At 43.4% G+C, this 19,986-nt stretch overlaps 1 protein-coding gene across 2 annotated transcripts in view; it reads right to left on the bottom strand.

The window, feature by feature from the left end:
- Positions 1–19,986, bottom strand: part of LOC120997761 (glutathione hydrolase-like YwrD proenzyme) — a 139,755-nt gene that overhangs the window by 66,136 nt on the left and 53,633 nt on the right. For both annotated transcript variants that reach the window (XM_040428027.1, XM_040428028.1), the window contains exons 6-7: positions 11,131–11,283; positions 464–551 (exon numbers count right to left, since the gene is read on the bottom strand). In XM_040428027.1, coding sequence (XP_040283961.1) covers positions 464–551; positions 11,131–11,283 — 241 coding nt within the window. The remainder of the gene's footprint in view (positions 1–463; positions 552–11,130; positions 11,284–19,986) is intronic.

Below are 19,986 nucleotides of genomic sequence, written 5' to 3'. Positions count from 1 at the left end.
CAGTGACTGAAGAGCTTAACAAAAAATTTGCTAATTTCTAAAGGTGCAATTTTTTTTTGCCAAAGCCAGAAGAAGTTTGGGAGGGAATGAGGAGTTTATAGGAAGGCCTTTTTCTTCCTACTAAATCCACTTTGGCTCAAAAATGTCATAAAGCTGTGTGTGACATCACCCTTTACTACATCTATTTTTACAAGACTATGGCTAGTCCAGTAGAAAGACACAAACATCAGATTTTACTCTGATTTACCAAAACCACCTGACTCTTGTTTGCCCTAGGTTCAGTGCCAAGCATACCTTGAGTTGAAGAGTGGAATAGTTAGAAACAGAATAGTTAACATGAATGTACCAACCTCACGGAAAAGCTGAATTTGTCGTGAGCGGCCACATCATGCCATCTACCCCGTATCGTTCATTTTTCATACTTAGAAATGTAGGTAGAGAACAGTGTTTCCCTATCACTTACCTCTGACGGAGTAATTTTCCAACATATTCAGAGCCATTAGAGCAGCGATTCCTTGACTGTTAGGTGGTATTTCCCAAACCTTTACTCCCTACAGGAATGTAATGAAAAAATATGTGTGAGGAGGGGGGTCAATTTTACAAAATGTTATTAAAATAAAATAATGTAATAAGACCCAGGAGAGACCAATATATTGTAAAAATTTATCATTGTTAATGTGATTTTTTAATAATTTTATCCTTTTAGAGAGGTTCTCTAGGATTTAACTGATGACCTGTCCAAAATATCAGATCAGCAGGTGTCTGACAGTCCACAACCCCGCCAATCAGTAGTAGTTTCTGTACCAGAAATAGGCGCTGGAGCTACACATCTCCATCCATTGTGTAGTGGGTGGAGCTGGTTATTGCAGCGCTCTTTTCATGAAAGGAAATGGGACCATCGCTCCACTAATCAACTCTGTCCACTACAAAATGGACGGAGCTATATAGTTCCACTGCTAAAGCTACTCCTAAATAGCTGATCGGCAGATGTGCTGGGTGTCGGAATCTGATACTGATAACCTATCATAAATATATCGGCAACTGTGAAATCCTGGAGAACCCCTTAAAAACCAGACAAATGTACCAATATTTGATGTGTTGGTTTCATATGCCACTCTAAAAAATGACATGAACACCTCCTTTTTCTGGCTTTGGTATTAATAAATCTGTCTGAAAGTTTAAGGCCATGCTCTCTACCAGTGGCCACTTTTTGTCTTCTTGTTGAGCATGCCTTTTTTTTTCAGTCTGCAACTTTTTGAACATTTTCCAATTGAAAATTGCGGAACAGATCCACATCCGTGGAATGGGTCCACATCCGTTCTTCAATATCTGGAATTGGTGCGGACCCATTCATTCATTCTCAATGGGGCAGGAATGGATGCGAAGAGCACACTATGTGCTCTCCGCATCCGCATTTCCGGAGCGTGGCCCCAACTTCCGGTCCGCAGCTCCGGAAAAAAATAGAACATGTCCTATTCTTGTCTGCAATTGCGGACAAGAATAGGCAGTTCTATGGGGGTGCCGGCCGGGTCTATTGCGGATCCGCAGTACACTACAGACGTGTGAATGGACCCTAAAGGGGTTTTCCGAGATATTCCTCAGGATAGGTCATCAGGATCTGATTGGTGAGAGATTGACACCCAGGATCCCTGCAGATCAGCTGTTTGAGAAGGCACCGGCACCTGCAGTAGAGCTGCGGCCATTTTGTAGCTTTGCCTAGGCCATGTGACATCACGTTCATCGGTCACATGGTCCAAGTGCAGCTTAGCTCCATTCACGCCGCTATACAATGTACGGTGCTGTGCTTGGTGAGATGAGAGAAGGCCATGGCGCTACTGCGATTGCTGGTGCCTTCTGCTCTGCAGGGGTTCCTGGGTGTCGCACCCCCACCGTTCAGATACTGATGATTTATCTAGAGTATAGGTGCTCTCCTGTACTTTTTATACAGGACTCATCGAAATATGAATATACAGTGTATAGCAATCAAGCAGAAGGGACAGTCAGAAACCACAAGTGTATGGGGCCTTTACACTAACCAAAGATTGGGCCAATTATTAAAAACAAATCCTCCTACGAACACTCGTTCCCGATAATTGCCCGGGGGAAATGTGCTGTTGCTTATATTTTTCATTGGGTTGCATCTAAATTACTGGCAGTTTGTGTAAACAGGAATTTGCTGGTGACAAACAAGGAAACCGTATGGGGACAATCGCCGATAATTGCTGCATGTAAATACAGCTAACAAGTGGGCAATGACTGGGAATGAACTTCCCCTTTCTTGATTGGTCATATAAAGCAGACCTTAGCTATTATAATATTACCTAAATTGCCATAATGTAAAGCTTTCCTATAAGATACATAAAGTGTAAATGTTTTTTAGGATTCCTTTTGTCATTTATGACAACCATGTCATTCTTTCTAAGATAGTTTATCTTTATTGTAGTCTTTATGATAAACTATAGTGATCAGAGAATACCCCAGGCACCTCTGGCCTAAATGACTGGGGAATTCTCTGATAAATATGGTCTAAAGGTCTTGAGATACCAGAACGGAAATTCCCTTTTCAAAAGATTTTCATATATATATATATATTTTTTTTATATATATATATATAATCAGTCTGTCAGCATTTAGTGTGATAGTGTGTCAACATGGCCTAAATGTGGCTAGTTCCTCTCTCCAGTCCGTTACCAAGTTCATGCTTGTTGTACTTGAGCTGTTTTATGTGTCCGTTCTCCCCGAGAGAGGAGAGACGGGAGCTGCTGGCAAAGGACCAATCATAGTGGTCCCTTTTCCTCGATCGCTCTGATTGGTTAGTCTGTATAAACTAACCAATCAGAGCGTGTATGCTGTCTTCAGGCTGTGATCTCCACAGATCCTGTCTGTGGAGATCACAGCCTGCAATATGGTAATTTTCTGCCTCCCCTGTGCCCCCAACTGTGCCATCTGTGCCCCCCATTCACCTTCTGTGCCCTCCACAGCCCCCTCAGTGTTCCTGTGCATCCATACACCATATACCTTACAAAGATATCCAGGCTTGCATAGAACTAAGCCTCCCTGACAGGACCTGCTGTAGGCAGGGTCTTTACCAAGGTGAATGTCAGTGTAAGGGCTCATGCACATGGCCGTTGCCTGGCCATTCTGAAAATTGGGAACTGCAATTTATGGTCCCCAATGCACGGGCAACATCCTCCGTGCGGATTCTGCAGAGGGATCCAGATCCATTCAACTTGAATGGGTCCATGATCCGTCTGCACTGCAAAAAAATAGAACATGTTCTATTTTTTGCGGTGCGGAGACATGGATAGAAACCACACGGAAGCACTCCGTAGTGAAAGGGTCCGCATCCGTGATGCATTGCACAAACGGCCGAGGCCCATATACTACGGATCGCTGTTTGCGAGCCGCCATGCGGGCCCGACAGGCACACGTTTGGGTGCATGATCCCTAAAATTGACAGTGCTATACTCTGCAATATACGTATTGAAGAGCAAAATATAGCCATCAGCCCCACTGGATCTTGAAGATGGGACTTGATAATTAAAAAAAAGTGTAAAAAAAAAAAAAGTTAAAAAAATACAAATATATAATAAAAAAAAAAAGGACAGCACTCCAAAAGCTATATAAATATAAAAAGTTTATTTACCCATGTGGAACAGTTCAGTAGCGACGTTTCAGCTCATCCATAGAGCCTTTCTCAAGCGCTTGAGAAAGGCTCTATGGATGAGCTGAAACGTCGCTACTGAACTGTTCACATAGGTAAATAAACTTTTCATATTTATATAGCTTTTGGAGTGCTGTCCAATTTTCTTTATTATTTTCTTGGGTAATTAGCCTATACCCTGGAACATAGCACCCATCCTTTTTACATACAGTTGGTGCTGCCAATTTATATATATATATATATATATATATATATATATATATATACACACACACTCACCTAAAGAATTATTAGGAACACCATACTAATACGGTGTTGGACCCCCTTTTGCCTTCAGAACTGCCTTAATTCTACGTGGCATTGATTCAACAAGGTGCTGATAGCATTCTTTAGAAATGTTGGCCCATATTGATAGGATAGCATCTTGCAGTTGATGCAGATTTGAGGGATGCACATCCAGGGCACGAAGATCCCGTTCCACCACATCCCAAAGATGCTCTATTGGGTTGAGATCTGGTGACTGTGGGGGCCATTTTAGTACAGTGAACTCATTGTCATGTTCAAGAAACCAATTTGAAATGATTTGAGCTTTGTGACATGGAGCATTATCCTGCTGGAAGTAGCCATCGGAGGATGGATACATGTTCTCATTCTGTTTACGCCAAATTCGGACTCTACCATTTGAATGTCTCAACAGAAATCGAGACTCATCAGACCAGGCAACATTTTTCCAGTCTTCAACATGATCCATCACCATGGTAAAAGATCATGTGACGTACCATGTGATGACCGGAGTGATGTCATCAAAGGTCCTTTACCCAGGTCCTAAAGAAAGAATACAGAAGGAGATGCCGGCTGCGCTATCAAGTGGACTAAGGTGAGTTAAATTATTATTATTCTTTTTTTAACCCCTCCAGCGCTAGTTTACTATGCATTCTGTATTCAGAATGCTATTATTTTCCATTATAACCATGTTATAAGGGAAAATAATAATGATCGGGTCTCCATCCCGATCATCTCCTAGCAACCGTGCGTGAAAATCGCACCGCATCCGCACTTGCTTGCAGATGCTTGCGATTTTCACGCAACCCCATTCACTTCTATGGGGCCTGCGTTGCGTGAAAAACGCTGAATATAGAGCATGCTGCGATTTTCACGCAACGCACAAGTGATGCGTGAAAATCACCGCTCATGTGAACAGCCCCATAGAAATGAATGGGTTGGTATTCAGTGCGGGTGCAATGCGTTCAACTCACGCATCGCATCCGCGCGGAATACTCGCCCATGTGAAAGGGGCCTAACTAATCTGTTCTGCCAGTGTTAGGCCTCTTGCACACGAGCGTGACGGATTAGGTCCGGATGCGTTCAGTGAAACTGGCACCATTTTGCAAGCAAGTTCAGTCAGTTTTGTCTGTGATTGTGTTCAGTTTTTTCTGTGCGGGTGCAATGCGTTTTGATGCGTTTTTCACGCGCGTGATAAAAAACTGAAGGTTTACAAACAACATCTCCTAGCAACCCTCAGTGAAAAACGCATCGCACCCGCACTTGCTTGCGGATGCAATACGTTTTTCACCCAGCCCCTTTCACTTCTATGGGGCCAAGGCTGTGTGAAAAAAACGCAGAATATAGAACATGCTGCGATTTTCACGCAACGCAGAAGTGATGTGTGAAAAACAATTCTCATGTACACAGACTCATTGAAATGAATGGATCAGGATTCAGTGCGGGTGCAATGCGTTCACGTCACGCATTGCACCCGTGCAGAAAACTCGCTTGTGTGAAAGGGGCCTTAGACTATGAAGGCACCCCCCAACTGATTGCACTGAAATAGTTCTTTATTGCAGGGACTGCTGGCAATTCATTCAGAAGTTTCTTGTAGGAACAACACAGGAATAGCACAACATAAAGACATAAGAATAGATGCCCCAGCATTGTTACTTCTTTTGGAATACAAGTGAACCTGGCCTTCCTGATGATACAGCCTGTGTGTGATGATAAGACCTCTTGCACACGAACGTTTCTTTTTCCCGTTTACGTTCCATATATAGTCCGTATACGGAACCATTCATTTCAAGTCAGCAAAAAAAACTAATGTACTCCGTATGCATTCCATTTCCGTATTTCTGTTCAAAGATAGAACATGTCCTATTATTGCCCGCAAATCACGTTCCATGGCTCTATTGAAGTCAATGGCGCTGTAAAAAAAAAACTGAACGGATACGGAATGCATCCGAATATCTTGTGTATCCGTTCCGTTTTTGCGGAACCATCTATAGAAAATTACTGTATACTGTATATGCCATGCTTCCGTTTCCATTTGCGATCCGCAAAAAACGCTGAAAAACACTGAAAACACTGAAAAAGCCATACGGTCGTGTGCAAGAGGCCTAATGCAGCATTTTTAATAAAATTAAAATGAGATATCAACTTGCCTGGAGTGCAAGCAAACTTTTATATAGGACAGTATATTATATACAGCTTTGAATTAGTGCCAAGTGGATGGAAATTCATTTTTACATCACCTGATACAAACTGAATGAGGGACAAACAATCACTACAGTCATTACTACAACAAACAAGCAAACGGTGGGCCTATTACACCAGCAAGTGATTGAAAGTTTCATTTTCCATTCTTTTGAACCCTCAGAAGAACAGAAAAAGTCCTGCATACAGACAAAAGTGTCTCAAACAGATGCCAAAATGTGCAACAGGATCCTTTTTTTTTTTTTTTACAGGATCCTGTTTTTTTCTTTTCTGTTCTTCTGACGGATAAGAAGAACGGAAAATGAAATGGAGATGTGAACTCTACCTAAGCGTACCTTTTGGGCAGTCATCAGCACGTGTAAAAAGCCCCTAAGGTCTTGTTCACATTTCCGTGTCCATTTGACGTCCGTGAAAAAAATCTGTACGTGTTTCACGCTTCGGCCATGTGTCCGTCGGCACTACTGGGGGTGGGGTCATGGTATATACTGGGGCACTATATGGGTGCCATTATATATACTGGGGCACTATGGGAGGAAGTATGTATACTGAGGGCACTGCAGGGATTGGGTTAAAAAAAAGAACTACATCCATTTTTTAATTGCCGTTAAAACTGGATATAAAATGGATGCAAAATGACTGTTAACTGACAGTGTATCCGTTTTTAACAGCCATTTTTTTAAGGCCTCATGCACACGACCGTATTTTGTTTCCGTGTCTGTTCCGTTTTTCTTGCGGATAGGATGCGGACCCATTCATTTCAATGGGTCCGCCAAAAACGCGGACAGCACACCGTGTGCTGTCCGCATCAGTATGTTCGTTCCGTTGCTCCGCAAAAAAAATAGTGCATGTCCTATTTTTTTCTAGTTTGCGGACAAGGATAGGCATTATTACAATGGATCCGCAAAAAAAACGGATGCCATACGGAAAGTCATCCGTTTTTTTTGCGGATCCGCAATTTGCGGACCGCAAAACACATACGGTCGTGTGCATGTAGCCTAAGTCGTGTGAATGTAGCCTAAGGCTAGGTCTACACTGCAACATGTGACACAGAGCACAACTACACTGCAACATGTGTCGCGCGACAATTTTTATAATGGCAGTCTATGGTGTTGCACTGCGACAGTCGCAGAAAAATCCATCTTGAATGCAGCAGCATGTCGCAGTGTGACACCATAGACTACCATTCTAAAAATTGTCGTGCGACAAAAAGTCGTCCTGTAGACCTTGCCTAACTCTTCACATTTGCTTCTCTGGTGGGCCCCTACATGCACCGCTCTGCCACATTACCAGCATGGGACCATAGCATTACTTCTAGTTGTACTCTAACATATCCCAATTATTTATTATTATTTCATAGGTGCGACTGTGGACTAACTAGTTTGTTTGGTAGATGGAGATGATACTGTGACTCAGTAACTTGCACATTATCCAAAACTGTAATCAGAGTCTTTCTTTTCTGGTCAGCCCTGGTCTTGAATAATTTGCCAAGTATATTATAATGAATAGCACTTAGTTGAGTTTACATACATTCCTACGGTTTTCTTTTCTCACAGCAATCAAGCTGGGTGTGTTTGTATCATTTGGCTGGATGTCAAGGTTAGATTTGGCTGCTAATAGACATTGCTGACATGACAAGTGGTTTAAACTTTTAGAAGAGTTGTTTTTTTTTATATTAAACATTAGGGAATTACATTAGAAATTAAAGGGACATTCCCATTTCGGACTTTTACGACAGTCCGGACCCGCATCTGTCGTGAGAACAGGGCCCTGTTTGCAGCTGTAATGTATGGAGTGGTGGCGGACAGCCGAGCACAGTGATTTATCAGACTTTTATGGCATATCTACAGGATAGTCCAAGGTGGGGATACCCCTTAAAGGCCAGAACATAACTATTTAGAAGGGTCAGCCACTTAAATAGGCACATCATTACAGCCCTCTTTGATATATGCAGCACAAGGGTTTTTTCCACTATTATAAGTGATGTTAGGATGCCAGGATATGCCATCATTTGTTGGTCAGTGATAATCTGACTGCTGGGTCCCCTAATGATCCTCAGAATGAACTGATTGCAATGCTAGTTAAAGGACTTATGAAATTTTAAGGGTCCTTTCTGCCAGATTTCCCTATGTTGTCAGACCTGCTAAGGGATGCATACTTACCTGCACCATACCACTAGGTTCCAGTTCCTTCGGGTCCCTGCTTCCGCATTCTTGTCCCACACGTCTACATCCGGTTGGATGTAGGTTACGTGAGCCTCTGCAGCATCCGCAGAGTTGACGTATCCCCAATGCATCACATGATCTATTAATGTAACGCAAGGGGGACATCCGTGCCAAAACAGATGTTGAAGAGCAGGACCAGAGTGCAGAACCCAGCAGCATGGAGCAGGTAAGTAGGCTTCCCAACACAAGTCTGATGACATGGGGGTCTGGATGAAAGGCCGGCCAAAGATGGACAACCCCTGTAAGTACCATGGCTCCTCCACAGTGATGCTCTCGGACAGTACAGGGAATTAAAGAACAGTCTTAAAGAGGTTATCTGAAATGCGGCATGTCATCCCGGAAGTGGCGGCCACATCTCGGATAACTGATGGGAATAATTGTTCGAGAACATCAAAGTTCAGGAAGCTAGAGGAACAGAGCTGTATCTGAATGCGGATTCTGATCACAATGAGGCTGTTTCCCCTTTTGCACTTGCTTTGCTGGCGTCATAACTTAAAGTGGTACTGGATCAAAAAATAAAATGTATTTTCAGTAGCAGCACCACTCCTGCCCATGGGCTTTGTCTACCATTTCAGTTCAATCACATTCACATATAGGGACAATGCAGTAGCACGGATTGTGGGGGGAAAAAAGCTGTCCTTTTTCTCTACGTTTGGACAACCCCTTTAGTCCTAGTGCACACAATCTTATTTTTCATCCGTGTGCTAGTCACATTTTTTGAGTATAGCACGCTGGCCCATTCCTTTCTATAGAGCAATACATACAGTTGCAAGAAAAAGTATGTGAACCCTTTGGAATGATCTGGATTTCTGCACAAATTGGTCATAAAATGTGATCTGATCTTCATCTAAGTCACAACAATAGACAATCACAGTCTGCTTAAACTAATAACACACAAAGAATTAAATGTTACCATGTTTTTATTGAATACACCATGTAAACATTCACAGTGCAGGTGGAAAAAGTATGTGAACCCTTGGATTTAATAACTGGTTGAACCTCCTTTGGCAGCAATAACTTCAGACTTGCACAATGGTCGGAAGTAATTCTTGACCATTCCTCTTTACAGAACTATTTTAGTTCAGCAATATTCTTGGGATGTCTGGTATGAATCACTTTCTTGAGGTCATGCCACAGCATTTCAATCGGGTTGAAGTCAGGAATCTGACTGGGCCACTTCTGTTGAGCTTAAGCTGGTGGACAGATGGCCTTACATGCAAAATGTCTTGATAAACTTGGGAATTCATTTTTCCTTAGATGATAGCAATCCGTCCAGGCCCTGACGCAGCAAAGCAGCCCCAAACCATGATGCCCCCACCACCATACTTCACAGTTGGGATGAGGTTTTGATGTTGGTGTGCTGTGCCTCTTTTTCTCCACACATAGTGTTGTGTGTTTCTTCCAAACAACTCAACTTTGGTTTCATCTGTCCACAGAATATTTTGCCAGTACTGCTGTGGAACATCCAGGTGCTCTTGTGCAAACTGTAAACATGCAGCAATGTTTTTTATGGACAGCAGCGGCTTCCTCTGTGGTATCCTCCCATGAAATCCATTCTTGTATAGTGTTTTACGTATCGTAGATTCGCTAACAGGGATGTTAGCATATGCCAGAGACTTTTGTAAGTCTTTAGCTGACACTCTAGGATTCTTCTTCCCCTCATTGAGCAGTCTGTGCTGTACTCTTGCAGTCATCTTTACAGGATGGCCACTCCTAAGGAGAGTAGCAGCAGTGCTGAGCTTTCTCCATTTATAGACAATTTGTCTTACCGTGGACTGATGAACAGCAAGGCTTTTGGAGATACTTTTATAACCCTTTCCAGCTTTATGCAAGTCAACAATTCATAAACCGTAGGTCTTCTGAGAGCTCTTTTGTGCGAGGCATCATTCACATCAGGCAATGCTTCTTGTGAAAAGTAAACCCAGAACTGGTGTGCGTTTTTTATAGGGCAGGGCAGCTGTAACCAACACCTCCAATCTCATCTCATTGATTGGACTCCAGTTGGCTGACACCTCACTCCAATTAGCTCTTGGACATGTCATTAGTCTAGGGGTTCACATAATTTTTCCACCTGCACTGTTAATGTTTACATGGTGCGTTCAATAAAAACATGGTAACATTTAATTGTTTGTGTGTTATTTGTTTAAGCAGACTGTGATTGTCTATTGTTGTGACTTAGATGAAGATCAGATCACATTTTATGACCAATTTGTGCAGAAATCCATATCATTCCAAAGGGTTCACATACTTTTTTTTGCAACTGTATATCTGCATTTATTGCCGTTCCGTGTGGTCGTTCCGAAAATTATAGAACATGTCCTATTGTGGTCTGTACTGTAGACAAGAATAACCGTTTTTATTAACAAGTGAGAAAAATGCAGAATACACAATGAAGGTATCTTTATTTTGCGGACTGAAAAAAATGACATGGCTGTGTGCGTGAACCCTTAAAGGGGTATTCAGGTTACATGAAGTTATCCCCTATCCTGTTAAAAACTTTGCCCAGTGGGAGTCCTAGTTCTGGGATCCTCACTAATCACGAGAATGGCGACCCCATACCCCGTGGAACCTCTCAAAATTAATGGAGCAGCTGGTTGTTCGTGTGCTCAGCAGCTTCATTTATTTCTAAGGGAGTTCCGGAGATAGCCAAGTGCTATTTTCTCCAGAGCCTCCATAGAAATGAATGGAGCAGCTTTAATGTTATTTTATATCTTTACTTCCACAAATGCCATAATATGCAATAACTGATCACAAAATTACCTTGTACGTTGTATAAACTGGTTGTACTTGCTCTGTCATGTGACTGGACAAGTCAGTTAGGTCCAAAAGCCCACCATTGCTCTGTACAACTTGGACAATGGCTTCTGCAATCCGTCCTTCATAGAAACCTTTTTTACCATGTTTAGACAGTGCCTATAAGAACAAATAAAAAAAATTATATATATATATATATATTGTAGGAAGGCGCAAGGGGCGATCATTGATGGAAGGTATGTGTCACCGAGATTCCTGGCCTCGGTGAGGTAAGAGCCACTAGTTTTAAGTGTCAGCGGCAGCTAGTGCTGACTGACACTGTTTTGTTAGTATGGCTGTAAAGCCAATCCGGGCCGGCATTTACTGGGAGTAGCCAAAGTGCTGGGTGGGTGGCGCCTCTCCACGCACCAGGCCGGGTCTTTTTTGGCCTATATAAAACCCGGCCAGCAGTCTCAGCTGGGTGTGGTTTATCCTCCATCTGACAGAGAAGCTGGGGAGTCTCTGTGGTTTGGGACCTGTGGATTTGTGCCGTGCTAAAGGGCTGAGAGCCGCATGCCGGGAAACAGGCCCCTAAAGCCTGCTGTGGACTGCGGATGGAAAACTGCTAACCAGGTGAAGATTTTGTTCTATGAACATTGCATGGTGTGAACAAACACCAAGACTTTGAACGGTCATTTTGTTTTTCCTTATGTGTGAATAAACCGAACTGTTTAAGTTAAAGACTTTGTGATTGCCTCTATACTGCGTCCGCTAGCCTGTCTACCAGAGCAAAACCCCACTATATATATATATATACACACACACATACATATAAACACACACTCTGGAACAGCTATAAGTCTTAACAATAAAATACCTTACTAATACTGTACAGGCTCCCCTCGTGTTGCCAGAAAAACTCAGATCAGTCGAGGCATGGACTCTACAGGTACTCTTAAAGGCGTTATCTCATCTCAGACAATAGGGACATATTGCTAGCATATGCCTCCATTGTCTTATATGTGCTGGGACCCGCACCTATGTGTGCTGGGACCCGCACCTATGTCGGGAACGGAGCCCCGCAAAGTGGTGGCTGCAGGACTACAATCAGGCCACCACCAAGCCCTCTCCCCATAGAAGTGAATGGGAACGCATCGCACATGACCGGCCACCGCTCCTATTCACTTCTATGGGCCCGACTAAAGTAGCCGAACCAGTGCTCGGCTATTTTTCGGCGGCCCCATAGAAAATGAATAGAGGGCAGCTGCGCATGCCACTTTTTGGGCTCCATTCTAGATATAGGTGGTGACCTATCAGACAATGGGGGCATGTCCTAGCGACATGCCCCCATTGTCTGAGATGAGACAGCCTCTTTAATGTGTCATATCTGTCACAAATGGCCGATTTACACCACACAATTGTTGGGCAGATTATAAGAAATGAATGTTACTACAAACACTTATTCACAATAATCTGCCTATATAAATGTGCTGCAGATGATCCAATGTACGGTATGAGCAAAATGCTTGCTCTTTGGGGGAAATAATCTTTCATGCAGCACAATAAATAATCATTTCTAGGCAGCAGATTGTTGTTCACACACAAACAATAAATCTGTATGAGGATGAGTGATGGTCTCCATACAGTGGATGTGATCCCTGCATGGAAACGCAGCTCTGCACGGTCCCTTCCTGATTATTGCCTGCTCGCTCAGATCCCTGTATGAAATCAGCTCTGCACGGTCCTTTCCTGATTATTGCCTGCTCGCTCAGATCCCTGCATGGAAACGCAGCTCTGCACGGTCCCTTCCTGATTATTGCCTGCTCGCTCAGATCCCTGTATGGAAACGCAGCTCTGCACGGTCCCTTCCTGATTATTGCCTGCTCGCTCAGATCCCTGTATGAAATCTGCTCTGCACGGTCCCTTCCTGATTATTGCCTGCTCGCTCAGATCCCTGTATGAAATCAGCTCTGCACGGTCCCTTCCTGATTATTGCCTGCTCGCTCAGATCCCTGTATGAAATCAGCTCTGCACGGTCCCTTCCTGATTATTGCCTGCTCGCTCAGATCCCTGTATGAAATCAGCTCTGCACGGTCCCTTCCTGATTATTGCCTGCTTGCTCAGATCCCTGTATGAAATCAGCTCTGCATAATACCTTCCTGATTATTGCCTGCTCGCTCAGATCCCTGTATGAAATCAGCTCTGCACGGTCCCTTCCTGATTATTGCCTGCTCGCTCAGATCCTTGTATGAAATCAGCTGTGCACGGTCCCTTCCTGATTATTGCCTGCTCGCTCAGATCCCTGTATGAAATCAGCTCTGCACGGTCCCTTCCTGATTATTGCCTGCTCGCTCAGATCCCTGTATGAAATCAGCTCTGCACGGTCCCTTCCTGATTATTGCCTGCTCGCTCAGATCCCTGTATGAAATCAGCTCTGCATAATACCTTCCTGATTATTGCCTGCTCACTCAGATCCCTGTATGAAATCAGCTCTGCATAATACCTTCCTGATTATTGCCTGCTCGCTCAGATCGCTGTATGAAATCAGCTCTGCACGGTCCCTTCCTGATTATTGCCTGCTCGCTCAGATCCTTGTATGAAATCAGCTCTGCACGGTCCCTTCCTTATTATTGCCTGCTCGATCAGATCCCTGTATGAAATCAGCTCTGCACGGTCCCTTCCCGATTATTGCCTGCTCGCTCAGATCCCTGTATGAAATCAGCTCTGCATAATACCTTCCTGATTATTGCCTGCTCGCTCAGATCGCTGTATGAAATCAGCTCTGCACGGTCCCTTCCTGATTATTGCCTGCTCGCTCAGATCCTTGTATGAAATCAGCTCTGCACGGTCCCTTCCTTATTATTGCCTGCTCGATCAGATCCCTGTATGAAATCAGCTCTGCACGGTCCATTCCTGATTATTGCCTGCTCGCTCAGATCCCTGTATGAAATCAGCTCTGCATAATACCTTCCTGATTATTGCCTGCTCGCTCAGATCGCTGTATGAAATCAGCTCTGCACGGTCCCTTCCTGATTATTGCCTGCTCGCTCAGATCGCTGTATGAAATCAGCTCTGCACGGTCCCTTCCTGATTATTGCCTGCTCACTCAGATCCCTGCATGGAAACGCAGCTCTGCATGGTCCCTTCCTGATTATTGCCTGCTCGCTCAGATCGCTGTATGAAATCAGCTCTGCACGGTCCCTTCCTGATTATTGCCTGCTCGCTCAGATCCCTGCATGGAAACGCAGCTCTGCACGGTCCCTTCCTGATTATTGCCTGCTCGCTCAGATCCCTGTATGAAATCAGCTCTGCAAGGTCCCTTCCTGATTATTGCCTGCTCGCTCAGATCCCTGTATGAAATCAGCTCTGCACGGTCCATTCCTGATTATTGCCTACTCGCTCAGATCCCTGTATGAAATCAGCTCTGCATAACACCTTCCTGATTATTGCCTGCTCGCTCAGATCGCTGTATGAAATCAGCTCTGCACGGTCCCTTCCTGATTATTGCCTGCTCACTCAGATCCCTGCATGGAAACGCAGCTCTGCATGGTCCCTTCCTGATTATTGCCTGCTCGCTCAGATCGCTGTATGAAATCAGCTCTGCACGGTCCCTTCCTGATTATTGCCTGCTCGCTCAGATCCCTGCATGGAAACGCAGCTCTGCACGGTCCCTTCCTGATTATTGCCTGCTCGCTCAGATCCCTGTATGAAATCAGCTCTGCACGGTCCCTTCCTGATTATTGCCTGCTCGCTCAGATCCCTGCATGGAAACGCAGCTCTGCACGGTCCCTTCCTGATTATTGCCTGCTCGCTCAGATCCCTGTATGAAATCAGCTCTGCACGGTCCATTCCTGATTATTGCCTGCTCGCTCAGATCCCTGTATGAAATCAGCTCTGCATAATACCTTCCTGATTATTGCCTGCTCGCTCAGATCCCTGTATGAAATCAGCTCTGCACGGTCCCTTCCTGATTATTGCCTGCTCGCTCAGATCCCTGTATGAAATCAGCTCTGCACGGTCCCTTCCTGATTATTGCCTGCTCGCTCAGATCCCTGCATGGAAACGCAGCTCTGCATGGTCCCTTCCTGATTATTGCCTGCTCGTTCAGTGCATTTATATGCGCCATAAAATGTTAGCAGCAGATTCTTCAAATTGTGAGGTCTTCCATGAATCAGACTACTTTTTCCATCGCATCCCACAGATGCTCAATTGGGTTAAGATCTAGAGTCTCTGGAGGCCATGTCAACACCCTAAACGCTTTGTCATGTGCTTTGAACAATTTTGTCAGTGTGACAGGGCATTATCGTGCTGAAAGAGGCCACTGCCATTAGAGAATATCACTGCCACGAAGAAATACTTCATCTACCACAATGTTTAGGTAGGTTGTATGTGTCAAAGTATCTTCCACAAGAACGCCAGGACCTAAGATTTCCAAGCATTCTATTGCCTTCTTATAGTGTAGGTCATACTGGTGCCATCTTTTCCTTAGGCTAACAACACACATGCTCATGGCTGTCCATGATGTAAAAGGAAACAGGATTCATCAGACTGCAACCAGGCCACCTTCTTTCATTGCTCCATGGTCTAGTCCTGATGCTACGATGCCCATAATAGGTGCTTTTGGTGGTGGACAGGTGTCAGCATGGGTACACTGACTGGTCTACAGCTACGAAGCCCCATATACAGCAAGCATCTATCATGGCCTGCAGTAACTTTTTCAGTTATTTGTCCGAAACTCCGTAGCATTTTTATGGTGCAGGACCAGATGGGCTAGATTTCTCTCCTCGTGCACATTAATTAGCTATGGCACCAATGACCCTGTCACTGATTCACCTGTCGGCCATCTTAAGAACACTTTTGATAAATACTAAAGACTGCACATTGGGGATACACCACAAGACCTGTGGTCTACCCATCACAATTTGTCCCTTGTCAAAGTCGCTCAGATACTTACGCTTGCTCCCAACAGCTTTGAGAACTGAATATATAATTTTTGAAATGCACTATAATTGCAGTACAACAAGACCTCTCACTCTGTATTGTGCTATTCCTCTGTTATTCCTTCAGGAATTGTAAGATACATTCACACCATATTTCTTGTCAATGAGATGTGTTGCCATTTCGTCTTACAATTAACAATCAATTCTGACAGTGTCAAAATTTGCTGAGGCACAAACAAACTATTGATGAGGGGAATGGTAACATGGTCGCCATGAAATTTGTGATTTCATGAGGAATGCAGCTGACAGGTCCTCTCTAAATATACTAAATTTTTCAAACCAACCATCGTCTGTAATTCAATATAATTAATCATTTAGTATAGTGACCGAGTTATTGATTAAAATGTATCTGTATAGCGCCACCTGCTGCTTGTCGATTTCCTTATTTTTTTGTCCACTTTGCTGAGTTGATTGAACATGCTCAGGTCCATCCTTCAACTGTCACCAGTCAGATCTATTGTGAGACGCTGAGAGTTACAGAAAGGACACACCCTCTGAGGAAGGAAAAACATCCTGAGCTGTCAGCTTGAAATAAATCTAGCAGAGTAACGAATGGAGAGATCTCTAGTTCTATGTGCGGTCGTATGAATGCTCATTCCCAATAATTTCCCTGTGTCAATGTGCCACTGATTGCCCATGTGAATCTTTATGGGTACAAATGATCGCAGTTGCCCACACATGATGGATGATTGGGCGATGAACAGTTTGTGAGGTTTGTGACCATGAACTCAAAGAACACCTCCTTGAATTTGTAGCAAATAGTAACTATCTAGATAAAATAAAAAAACTGATAGCAGTGTGTTATCTACCGGTAATCATATGGTATCTAAATTACATACAAATCTTCATGCCTATGAACCTTTAATACAGCTGCCAGAGGATGGGGTGTTTCCTAATATAGAAGCGATGCGGCATAGGACACAGCAGTATAAAGTATTATCAGTCATAAATCCTGGGAGTGTAGCGTAATCATACTACTTGCCTGGAGAGATAAAGAAAACTTCCATAAAGTTATCGTGAGTACGCACTAGTTTACCTGGGACACAGATAAGCTAATAATACCTTACAGACGTATAGAAGCTTTGTGACAGTAATAATGAGAACGGTCAGCAGCTTCAAGTGATTCATCAAGTTTTCCGGGTGACTTATGATTCAGGCTGTAGTGATGTCATGACATAGGCGAAATAGGCCGCTGGGGTATAACAATAATTGTATATGAGTAATATAATGAGGGAACTTTTTCAAGTCGGCATGCTTTAAATTTGTGTGCCAAATTTATCCAACGGTGCACGTTTTATTACTAACAGTTTTGTCTAGAAATGCTACTCCATTTTTTTTTTGCCACCACCGTACTAAAGGATGATTGAATTTTTTATTTTTTTTATTTTATTATTTTTAAAAAAAAGTTGCAGTGATAAATCTGGAGTGAACCTCATTAACGTTAGAGATGAGCAAAGTTTTGAAAAATTGGATTCGGCAGCTTCGCCGAACGTAGTCAAGAAATTTGATTTGTGACAAATTACTTTGTCACAAATCGCTTTTCATTGTATGGAGTGGCCAAAGGACCCGCCAAAGGAACTGCGGCGAGCGTGAAAACGTCAACCATGTGATCACACTGTCCGCGCGAGCAAACCCACAGGTAGCACATTTATTTCAACCTGACCGCCTAAACCCAAAAGCAAGAGACTCAGGCCATAGGCTGGAAGAGGCCTGGAATTAAATTTATAAAACTAGTATTGGGGGAAGCTGGTACTGGGGGCACTATGTAGATGGTGGCAAAATATAATTACAAGGGAGCAATATAAGCACTGGTGAAACTAGAAAGTCTACTATAAGTGCTGGGGGCACTAATAGAGCATTAAACTTATTGGGGCATTACTTGAAGGGGTATTATACCTAGAGGGGGCTACTATAGGTACTGGGTCACTAAAGGTGGTAATTTTACCTATTGGTGGCACAACAGGGATCATTATACTTACTGAGGGTGCTACAGGGGTACTACTAAGGTACTAGAAGGGGACATAACTACTGGGGGCACTGTAAGGAGGCATTACGCCTACTGACGGTACTAGAGGGGGCATTATAACTACTGGGGACAATACAGAAGACATTATAACTACTGAGGACATGGGGCATTATAACGGTTGGGGACACTTATAGGGGGCATAAAATCTACTGATGACACCAGAGGAGGCAATATAACTACTGGAGGTACTATAGCATGCATAATAATTACTGGGGGCTCTACAATAGGGTATTATAACTACTTGGAGTTCTATAAGGGGGTTATGGAGGGGCACTGGGAGCACTTTAGGGAACCTTATTATTACTGGATGCACTTTAGGAGGCCTTATTTCTCTGGGGAGCACTATCACTACTGTGGTCACTATTGGCTTTATTAATGCTGTGGATTTTGTGGGGGCATTATTGGGTGCAATATGGAAGGCACTACTACCAATCGGAGAACACTGAAGGAGTATCATCACTGTAGGGGACACTATTACTAGTGAGGGCACTCTGGGACAGAATTATTATTATTATTGGTGGGACTTTTGAAAGAACTTTGGGAACATAGATGCTGAAGAGGCCTTTGACAGGGTCAATTGCACATTTATTAGAACTCTACAAAAATTCAAACTCACAGAGATGTTTATCAATGCTATCTTCACCCTTTATTCTCAACCCTATGCCCAACTCGAGATCAATGGCACCCTTTCTCCTGTGTTTACCATGTCTAATGGAACAAGGCCAGGGTGCCCTCTTCCTCCTCCCTGTTTATTTTATTTTCTCTAACTCATATCAAGATATTAAAGGTGTTCAATTTGGGGGAGATGAACTGAAATATACAGCATTTGCGGATGACTTACTCTTTTTTATCTCAAACCCAGAGACAGGTTTGAATGCCCTTGAGTAAGGAATTACACAAAATTTGGTGACTTCATTAACAAGAGGAAATCTGAAATCCTGAATATCTCCCTGTCTTCCTCAGAAACATCTACCGTGCAAACATATTCCCTCCTCTAGTGGACATATGGCCCTGTAAAATATCTCGGAAGTCCCTAGGTACCTAAAAGACCTATACTCTTCAAACTATGTCCCACTCCTAGTTGAAACCAAAGATATTTACAGCAATATAATCTTCCACTTCTAGCTTGCAGGGGATGTAAGCACCTGTTAAAGGCCTTTATCCTTCCAAGATTGTTATATATTTATATATTTATATATTATACAAATGATACCCATACACCTCCCTATAACTTTTTAAAATCAAGTTCATAAAATGTTTTCCCTCTTCTGTGAAAGAGCAAAAAACCTCGCTTAGCACATACACAGTTAACCAGGCACAAATAGGAAGGAGAACTAGGCTTACCAGATGTTTCTTTATATTATAAAGCAATACACTTCAACAGATGGATTAGCTAATCCAACTAGACAACCAGACGTACTGTAGCTCGATTGCTTAGGCAAAGCCTAGGGCCCTCTTTTCTGAAAAAACTCTGGTTACCTAACCACAAGACATTTTTGGCTCCTGGTTTCGATCACTTGCTGAGTGGCACACACACTGTATGGCATCCCTTGCAAAGCTCCCTGGCTCTATATAGTATTCTCATATCAGGAAGATCTGCCAATAGGTCATTAGATCCCACCTGACTAGGAGACCCCTCTCAGACTTCGAAAAAAATTATCTTGGTCCCAACCAAGATAACCAGGAAAATGTCCTCACTATATTCTTTGTTAGGACGATCTCTACATTTTTCCAAACTAGCCTTCTTGTTGTCCTGGCAGAAGGAGCTCAACCTCACCTGAGGTCTCATGCACACAGCCGTTGCCCGGCCGTGGCCGTATTGCAGCCCACAATCAACGGGTCCGCAATATGCGGCTG

This window comes from Bufo bufo, chromosome 4 (assembly GCF_905171765.1).
Source record: "Bufo bufo chromosome 4, aBufBuf1.1, whole genome shotgun sequence".
NCBI classification, from domain to species: domain Eukaryota; kingdom Metazoa; phylum Chordata; class Amphibia; order Anura; family Bufonidae; genus Bufo; species Bufo bufo.
Note: the sequence above shows the minus strand (reverse complement) of the source record. Positions and strands in the feature narration are given on the sequence as shown.